The 10,428-nt window shown below is 44.2% G+C and overlaps 1 protein-coding gene across 1 annotated transcript in view; it reads right to left on the bottom strand.

The window, feature by feature from the left end:
* Positions 1-10,428, bottom strand: part of HADH (hydroxyacyl-CoA dehydrogenase) — a 45,695-nt gene extending 35,267 nt beyond the window's left edge. Inside the window, 1 exon segment of the mRNA XM_011989811.1 lies at positions 10,079-10,428. Within this exon segment, the coding sequence (XP_011845201.1) occupies positions 10,079-10,210 (132 nt within the window). The 5' untranslated portion in view covers positions 10,211-10,428.

Below are 10,428 nucleotides of genomic sequence, written 5' to 3'. Positions count from 1 at the left end.
TTAATGAAATCTCTAATGTCCATCACAGTATAATGTTAAAAACCTCTGATCTATTCATATCCATCAGGATGACTATTACTAAAAAAAAAAAAAAAAGAAAAAAGAAAAAAAAGAAAAAAAGGACAAAACAAGTGTTGGCAAGAACATGGAGAAACAGGAACCCCTTGTGTATTGCTGATGCACTGTAAAATGGTGCAGCTGCTGGGAAAACAGTACAGCAATTCATCAAAAATCATATACCCCAAAATATTGAAAACAGCCACTTGAACAGATATTTGTACAATCATGTTCAAGCAGCATTATTCACAATAACCAAAAAATCAAAGCAGCTCAAGTGTCCATTGATAGATGAATGGATAAACAAAATGTGGTCTATGCATACAGTGGAATATTACTCAGCTGAAAAAGGAAGGGGATTCTGGCACATGCTACAACATGGATGAACCATGAAGATACTATGCTAAGTGAAATAGGCCTGTCACAAAAGGACAAACATTATATGATTCCACATATATGAAGTAACTAGAATAGTTAAATTCATAGAAAAAAAGCAGAACAGTGGTTGCCAAGGGATGGGAGCAGGGAGAATGGGGAGTTGCTGTTTAATGGGTACAGAGTTTCAATTTTGCAAGATGAAAAGGAATTCTGGAGATGGATAGTGCTGATGATTACACAACAATGTGAATATATAAGGCCACTGAACTGTACCCTTAAAAATGGTTAAGAGGGGCTGGGCATGGTAGCTCACACCTGTAATCCCAGTACTTTGGGAGGTCAAGGCAGGTGGATCACCTGAGGTCAGGAGTTGGAGACCAGCCTGTCCAACACGGCGGAATCTTGTCTCTACTAAAAACCAGTAAAATTAGCCGGGTGTGGTGGCAGGCATGTGTAATCCCAGCTACTCAGGAGGCTGATGCATGAGAATTGCTTGAACCCGGGAGGCAGAAGTTGCAGTGGGACAAAAATCATGCCACTGCACTCCAACCTGATGACAGAATGAGACTCTATCTCAAAAAACAAACAAAAAAAAAAGGTTAAGAGGGTAAAGTTTATGTTATGTGTACTTTACCACAACTGAAACAAAAACAAATCTAAAATTATCCAGGCGTGGTGGCACATGCCTGTAATCGCAGCCACTTGGGAGGCTGGGGCAGGAGAATCACTTGAACTCAGGAGGGTTGAACCCGGAGGTTGCAGTGAGCCGAGACTGTGCCACTGCACTCCAGCCTGGGTGACAGAGTGAGACTCCGTCTAAAAAAAAAAAAAAAAAAGATGTGTCATACATATAGGCAATAGTGTTCCACCTGAAATGCAATTCTGTGTGAGGTACTTCTGTCTGTGTCACTTACTCCACCAAACTTCCATGGCTCCCCATGACCAAATAAAGCTTAAATTCTACAAATGGCATGCAAGGCCCTTAAAGGACTGGGATTCACCTCCTCTCCAGACACACCACTCATTGTTGCCTCATGCATGACAGTCTTAACACTACCACAAGGCTGGTAGCTCCCTACATCTGCCCCTCAACTCCAGCCCTTCTCTTGGCCTCACCTTCTCCCCAACTTCACCTATTAACCAAGCCTAAGCATCGGCCAGGCGCGGTGGCTCACACCTGTAATCCCAGCACTTTGGAGGCTAAGGCAGGCAGATTATGAGATCAGGAGTTAGAGACCAGCCTGACCAACATGGTGAAACCCTATCTCTATTAAAAATACAAAAATTAGCCAGGCATGGTGATGTGTGCCTGTAATCCCAGCTCCTCGGGAGGCTGAGGCAGAAGAATCGCTTGAACCTGGGAGGTGGACACTGCGGTGAGCCAAGATCATGCCTCTGCACTCTAGCCTGGGTGACAGAGTGAGACTCCGTCTCAAAACAAAACAAAACAAAGAATCATTTCCAGATAGAAAGCCTACTCCCCAAGATCCTCTCAGCCCCAAGCTAGATGTCCCCCATGTGCCCTGTAACATCTCTGCATCCGTGTACCACAGCACCTACCAAACTGTGTTATAGTAATCTGAACTCCTCTACTGTAGGCTCTTGACCAAACGTCATTCATCTTTGTACAGAGAACCTAGACCCTGCCTGGCTGTGGCTGGCCCTTAGGGAATGTTGACTGAATAAACACATTTGTTGGTAAAGTCAAGATGAGACCTGGTGGTTCTTTCCACTGCTGTAGCTGATGGCCTCTCCTGATAACGTAAGCTCTTATTTAGAAAAGAACTGCAAAGAAACAAGTAAAATTTGTTCTCCTGAGTTATGTAGTAACACCCAAGTTACCGCCAACTTTCTGGGAAGGAGAAGGCAGTGGAGGAGTGAACCACAAAAAAAACAAAGGCCTTATTTTTCTCCTCTCATAGACATCTGTTATCTTTACAACAAACGAGGAGGACTCTTCCTGACAGTTTAACCTGAGTGATCATAATTTAAATCAACCCACTGAGAACTCATGTTTTATGTTACAGGGACCTACACGCTGGTAAGACCTTGAGGACAAGCAGTCCGCAATGGAAAAATAAAATTATATGAAGGCTATGTCCTCAGCTCCACGACTTTTCTAGGCCTGGTGGAAGGCAGGCTCAGCCAGAGAGGAAGTATTTTTAGACACGGGTGCTTCAGAGTTGTAAAAATAGGCTAAGTGTTTAGCACACTTGTCAAAGCCCCAGAGTACTCTGACTACAGGACCAAGTAAACATGCCAAGCAGAAGCACACTGGATTTATTTATCTTTGTAAATGTATCAAGACTTGAAGCAGCTTTCTCTGAAGCACAACTTGAGTGGTGAGTCTATGAGACTTACATCAGCTGGCGTGGTGACTGGTCTCCCTCCTATCTCCTTCCTCAACAGTTCCACTGGATGTCCCATGTGCCCAGACATTACAAGGAGGGCCACAGTTTTCATCCTCTCTCCGGAAAATCCCAAAGTTATGCAAACCCTACCATGTCTGATTTCTGACTTTCTCCAGATCCCCAGAATAAGTAGACTGAGTCAGAGCTCCCTAAGGCCCACTGTGCTTCAGAGGCTGCCGCGCCTTGACAGCAAGGCCTGCCTTTTACGGTTCTCATGATTTGATCCAGAGAAGAAAAAAGTCATAGGTCAGTTGCATCTCTCAGGGCTGGCATTTTTGGGTTTATGCTTGTTTCTGGTTGTGTAATGTCTTGAACTCTGCCATCAGCACAAGTTGTCTTCCCTGACTTCAACAACTAGCAAAAGGTGTTCTGCTGAGGATGCCTCCCCGCCCTTTTTTGAGAAGGAGTCTTGCTCTGTTGGCCAGGCTGGTGTGTAGTGGTGTGATCTTGGCTCACTGCATCCTCTGCCTCCCGGGTTCAAGCAATTCTCTCACCACAGCCTCCTGAGTAGCTGGGACTACAGGCATGTGCCACCATGCTTGACTAATTTTTGTATTTGTAGTACAGACTGGGTTTCACTATGTTGGCTGGGCTAGTCTCGAATGCCTGACTTCAAGTGATCTGCTCCCCTCAGCCTCTCAAAGTGATGGGATTACAGGCGTGAGCCACCACGCCTGGCCTGGGTTGTTCTTGAAACAGTTAAATTAATTGGCCAGCCTCCTTTATTAGACTTAAAATTTTACATTTCAAAATTTTGAAATTTTACATTTCAAAAAGTATTTCTAAAAGGCAAAGAAAGTATGCCCCCATTTTTAGACTAGAATTCTATTACAGTTTTTTAAAAAATTCATTAAGTGTGTAGGTTTCATAATAACCCAGATAACCTCTCCCAGACTTCTCACCTCCTACAAATTCTGAAAAGGTAAAGGGATAACCAGTCATGTCAACAGCATCGTTATATTTAAGAATCCCTGGAAGATGTTGCTATGCTGGACACTTTCTGGGTAGAGGAGAGTTATAAATCCAAATGTCTCTCTAGGAAGACTAATATGACAATGTTTGTCATGATGAGTGGGTTTTTTATTTTAGTTTTTGCTGAAAGGACCAATTAAGAGGCTCCCATGACAATTCAGGTTAACACACCTGGCCTAGGAACTGCAAAGGAGAAGGCAGAGGAAAGAGCCCTCCCTGGACAGATTACAGAGCCTTTTCTGGTATGAAGACACTGATTGTGATCCCATCTTCAGAGTACATGTGGCTGGAAGAACAACTGCAGCAACAGGAGGAGCAAGCTCTCTGGAAAAAGCTGGAGGGGTAAAAGGGAGGGAACATAATGAACTAGGTCTTGGCAGGGGAGTTTGAGTCTACGATGGGCAGAAGGATGGCAGCACAGCACCCTGATGGGAGACGACCAGCAGGTGACTAACTGAGTCCAGAGCCAAGGAGACGTCAACCTGGGATGTACTGATTCCAGAGAGCCACAGAGGATCCTCTGCCATGGATGCCCCACTTCTCCCCACAACATAGCACATGCCAGAGGTGCAGGCAGAACTGAATTCAGCCTTGGGGATTTACAGGCAGCAGAACAAAAGAGAAACTCAGGTTCAGGCCCCGGCTCTGCCTGTAACCATTGACCCCAGGAACCATCTCTGCAGGGGTGATTACTGTAACGGTCACATGAAATCAAAGAAATCAAAATTCTTTGAACAGAATAAAGTGTTACATTTTGTAGAGTGGTTTTAGCTCTACAGAAACCAGTAAATAGTACACTAAGATTATCTTTCTCAACAACCCACATAAAGAAGTCTTAACATCTTCAGAATTACTGGAATTCTCTATACCAAATCTCTTCAGACAGTGAAGACAATCTAAGAGAAATCCTCACTAGATCAGGTCTGAGGGTCTATGTGAAAGCAGCTAATATTTATCGGACAGTTACTATCAAATACACTAATGCTATTCTAGGAGCTTGTATATTAGTTCATTTAACTTTCACAACTGTGAGGTGAGTCTCATTATTCCCAGGTAAGTAAAGAGGCAGAGAGGAGTTAAGTGATTCGTCCAAGGTTCCTAAACGCAGGATAGGAAGGCTAGCATCTAAACCCTGGCAGGGACCTCATAGCCTGTACTTTTGAGCTTAAAATACCACTACCAGAAATAATAACATCATGAATATAACAGGGAGAGCCACAGAGAACAGCCACATTATCTTCCTGTGGTCCCAGTAGAACTAGCGAGTGAGGTGTGTGTGCCTACCACAGATAAGGAAGAAAGAAGGGAGAGGGAAAGAAAGAAGAAACTCAAGGGGTAAGTGACTAAAGCTCGAGGCAGGACATGGCAGGAAAACGCCAAAACCTGACTGACTGAAGTGCCATTTCTGCTCTACAAAATGTCCAAACATATCCCATAGCATTATTTTCTGTTGCCTGTCAGCTCTACCTCTTCTACCCTCTAGGAATGACAGTATCTTCAACCACACCCCAAGTCCAATAACTAATATGCTAATAGAGGGTGGTTCTACATCCCAGTACCTCAACCAAGAGCAGAGAACAGCCCAACAAAGAATTAAGCAACAACTCAGGAAGTGGGGGGAAAACTTCATAAGAAACAGACACATCTCATGCCCTTCAGTAGGAAGGTAACAACTGGGAGTACAAATATTCTTTCCATAAGGAACAGTCAAAAGGAGAGCTTACAGCCAGGTAACTGTGCCGGTCTCCTGTGATTCTGAAACTTCTCCTAGGCGTCTGCACTGCTTTGCAAGCAAACCTCAACAGAGCTATACTCACAGAAGAAGAGAATAAAGCTAAAAAAAATGAAACAACTCTGATCACTCTCCTTTTCCGCATCAGAAAATGCAGAGTTGGGGGCAAGGAAAAGAGATGAGAGAACAAATCCAGTGGCTGGGGAGAAGCTTTCAGGTCTATTTGAATCCTTATCGAGCATGGTAGAGTAACACAAAATGCCTGCTACGTAGCAGGCTCTCCCTGCCCTTACTTTGTTTTTAACAGTCAAAGAAGCTCTCTCTAGAAAAAAATATGCACTTTTTGCTTTTTAAAAAGGAGACAAAAAAAAAAAAAGCAAGCTTTGGGAGAGAAGAACCTACCCCCAACCCCCTTTAAGATGCAAACTTTCTCACTTCCTCAAAGAAGTGTAGTGCACTAAAAAGAAGGTTGCACCAGAGAGCATGTAAGTGTCTGAAGGGGGACATCTCAAGTGCCCCATTCCCAGGGAGCCCACCAGCTCCTCACAAGTAATCTAATGAAAGCTATGCATCCTCTCTGGGCTCCTCATATGAAAAAATGCAATATATGAAGCAAAGTTTAGAAAGGATTCATTACTGGAGAAATGCACCCAGCTATTAGCTTTCTTCCTTTCTTTTTTCCTCTTATAAAGCAAAAAAACAACCTGTCCCTCACTCAAGGCTCATTTAATCCTATAAGCTTCTTTGCTGGCCTAAGTATCCAGTGAAGATAAATTAGCAATCAAAACCAAGTCAGAAGTGTATAATAACCAAACACATGAAACAAGTTAACTTTAAATATTAACCTGCAGTCTAAGGGATTTTTTTTTTTTTTTAATTTAAAACTAACAAAAGAAATGACAGGCAAAGTAGATACTCTCGGAAAACACACATGTACAAATGGCCTGTGCTCTGATCAAATGTAATTAAGCACTCAACGTGTCTTACATTGCTTAATTGCTTGAGAAATGCATCAGGCTCCCACAAAATCTATTTATTTTTCCATCCTGCTGAGCACAAACTGGAACATGTGTTTAAAATGACAAATAAAACTATTAACAATTATAAGAACTGCAGCTTGACTAACATTAAAACTACGTCAGAAAGTTCAAGAAAATTAAGCTAATGAAAATTAGTAATATAACCTCGATACTGGCTTGTGATTGTACTTTTATGGCTTTACTACAGTTTAACAATAAAATGGGGGGTAAGTAAAAAATGCTCTCCTTCCTTTCAGAGGTCCCTGAAAAAACATACCCGCTGCTGCATCAGTGGGTATGTGCATTCAAGATTAAGCAAGATGGAACAGGGAATCATGACCAATATTCTCCATCTAAACATTACAGGCCTACCTCAGCACCTATGATCAGGATGGAAGTGGATATGACGGGAAAAGGGCAAAAGGACAAGGACAACTGCAATGAAGATGATTTTATTTATTTATTTATTTATTTATTTTTGAGACGGAGTCTCGCTCTGTTACCCACGCTGGAGTGCAGTGGTGCGATCTCGGCTCACTGCAACCTCTGCCTCTCAGGTTCAGGTGACTCTTCTGCCTCAGCCTCCCAAGTAGCTGGGACCACAGGCGCATGCCACCATGCCTGGTTTTTCTGTATTTTCAGCAGAGATGGGGTTTCACCATACTGGCCAGGCTGGTCTTGAACTCCTGACCTCAGGTGATCTGCCTGCCTCAGCCGCCCAAAGTGCTAGGATAGCAGGCTTGAGCCACCATGCCTGGCCGAAGATAATTATTATAAAGGCAGCTAACTTTCTGTGAACTCTTATTATGTGCCAGACCACTGTGTAAGTGCTTGACATATGCTAATTCATTCAATTCTCTCCCTATGGGGCCAGTACTAGTATTAGTACTACTTTAGAGATGAGAAAACCGAGACACAGAGGTAAAGTAACTTTCTCATGTTAATACAGTGTGAGGCGGAGCTAGCATGCAGACCATCCAACTTCCTATATTGAACTGCAGCCCATCTGTACTCAAAACACATCAATTAATTCATCTCTGGCACTCAATAAGCAAAACAGATTTACCCTATGCCAAAAGCTGTTGGTCAAGGAGCATAAAAAATGAAGCAATACTCCCTAGAACTATATGCTATAGGGTGCAAAACCAGATCAGCTAAACCACTGGAAAGCATTGCTCACAAATGTTTTACAGGATTGGAGCTGTCAAGTAAAGTAACTGAGGCTTTTCCAAACTGTGTTACATAAGGATGCAACTACTGTTTCTCATGGTCGTCCACTTTATAGATTTCTGGTCGTTAAAACCTTTCAGAATGACAATTCCATTATGTGTCCAGCCTATGGCATAAATAGCTTTTTTTCCTTTAAGTTTCAAAAGGCACTCCCTGGTCCAACTATTGAAGAGTTTGATTGACAAGCACAAGCCTGTGTTCTCCATTAATGTCAATCATTTCTCCTAACTCCTTTGTCAGGTGAAAGCTCCAACACCATACCCGTAATTTTAGGTGTTGCCCCTCTGCCTTTTAATGCAACACAACATCCTTTTTTGGTCAATGGTGGATGCAGCATTCAAACAACTAAGCACCCTGATTTTCTACAAAAGTTGAAGTGACGCTTTCTACTTAGTTTCTAATCCTTTCCACTGCTGTCTTCAAGGACACCAGCCACAAATTTCTGGACCCATTTCCCACAATGTTCCTGCAGGCTGCTTAAGGCCCTAATATTTTGTTACTAAGATGTTGTCAAAATGTTTTTAAAAAACACATTGTTCTATTCCTGCTCACAACAAATCTCACTCTCACAGCCTTGGGAGATTTTGGTGGCGCCTGGGGATACAAATACACTCAAACTAAACTTTCGAGTGTAAATGTGTGGAACTTTTAGGTTAAAGGGAGTTACTCCTCCCAGCCCATGTACAACATAGATTATGGGGATACTATAACCTAGCAGTCAGGGGATCCACACAATAAAAATGGCAATGTATGTCCAAAATTATGGTCTCAGAGGAAATGTGAGACTGTAAGAATTCATATAAATAAAACGTAACAGGGATATCGATTTTAGAAGAAAATGCAATCAAATAAAAGTGTTGCAAAAAACTTGCCAAGGAGAAGAAAATTGAGATATACAATACCTAATAGTAAAAGGTTTTTTGTTTTTGTTTTTAAAAAGCAAGCACGAAAGCGTGGACTTGGCTGGAAACAAGACATTGAAAAAGTAAACTCTCTCATGACTGTAGCCACTGTAGTACTGCCCCCAAGAAAAACTAGATGACTATAACCGCCTTGCCCAACAAACCAAGTTGGAAAGGACTGAAACGCTAAGAATATAATCAGCTAGGATACGAAAACCATGGTTCTCCAATGTGAGCTGAAATGGAATAATTAAAAAAGAAAAAAGTACAAGCATTGCAGTAACCAGGTAATCAATCACTCGCACAACTGAGCCTGAACCACAGCTCAGCCGAACAACGGAAAAGTCCTGAAGATGTACAATGGGTAAGAGACTTGTTCCAGCTGGGCTCAGAGGCTAAAGCCTGTGATCCCAGCACTTCAGGAGGCCAGGTGGGCAAATCACCTGAGGTCAGGGCTTCGAGATCAGCCTGACCCACCAGGTGAAACCCTGTCTCTACTAAAAATATAAAATTAGCCGGGCGGGGCGCTTGTAATCCCAGCTACTAGGGAGGCTGAGGCAGGAGAACCGCTTGAACCTGGGAGGCGGAGGTGGCAGTGAGCCGAGATGGCGCCATTGCACTCCAACCTGGGTTAAAGAGTGAGACTCCGACTCAAAAAAAAAAAGAAAAAAAAAAAGAAAAAAAAAAAAGAGAGAGAGAGACTTATTCTGCTGCAGAGCCAAAATCGCAAGCTCAGAACTCTGCACAGCCGGCATTGCTTCAAAGGTCAAAACCAGGACCTCAGCAATCTTCCATTAGATGACTTTACCAAGTGTTACAAAAGTCATCACTATTACTAGTCTTTACAACCCAGGAAGGGAAGGAAAGACCGGGGAGAACCGGGAGGCCGTTTAGGAGAGAAAACTACTTTGACAAAGACTGCACAATTACAGAATAAAAATCAAAAATAACTGATAAAATAAAATTAAAACTGATCGATCGCAGTTCACGTCTTTGGCAGCAAACTCCCGTTTGAGCCGAGCAGGAGCAAACGCGTTATGCCTGAACCTTGTGCACATATAATTCTTCTCTCGCACGGCCCGGTTCCAAAATGCATTCACTGCCACTCTCCGCGGAACCTTCAGCGGGTTCTGGGAGCGGCCAGAATTTTCCAAACGAGGAAACTAAGGATCGGCCCAGAACCCTGAATTTTGAGGGGAGTGAGACTTGGGCCCTCACAGGCCCAGAAGCGAGGTATTTCAACTACACCGGGGAGGGGCGGGGTGAAAACTCCTGGGTGTCGGGCTGGCGCAGGCCCCTCGCGGCCGGTCGCGCCAGCGCTTCCACCTCAGGGTGGAAGGCCATGCGCGTGGGCACGCTGCAGAGAGGGCCGCTCACCTGGGCGATGCCGGCGCCCATCAGCCCGCCGCCGATGACCGTCACGTGCTTGACGATTATCTTCTTGGCCGAGGCCGAGGCGGTGGACGAGGAGGACACGGAACGCATGAACTGCCTGGTGACGAAGGCCATGGTGTGGCAGCGGGGGCGACAGCGACGAGACGCGGGCGGAGAAGATGCGCCTGGCGGCTAGCAGCGGAAAGCCAGCCTTTAGGGGTGGGGACCTACGCGGCCCTGCCTCCCGAGCTCCCCTGGCGTCACCGTGACGTCACCAGGCGACGGGGCGGGGCCTTGAGGCCCGCTCCTCCCATTGGCCTGGGCCGTAAAGTCCCAGCGCTGAGCGGGTATAC

Source organism: Mandrillus leucophaeus, unplaced genomic scaffold (genome assembly GCF_000951045.1).
Source record: "Mandrillus leucophaeus isolate KB7577 unplaced genomic scaffold, Mleu.le_1.0 Scaffold364, whole genome shotgun sequence".
Taxonomy (NCBI): Eukaryota; Metazoa; Chordata; class Mammalia; order Primates; family Cercopithecidae; genus Mandrillus; species Mandrillus leucophaeus.
Note: the sequence above shows the minus strand (reverse complement) of the source record. Positions and strands in the feature narration are given on the sequence as shown.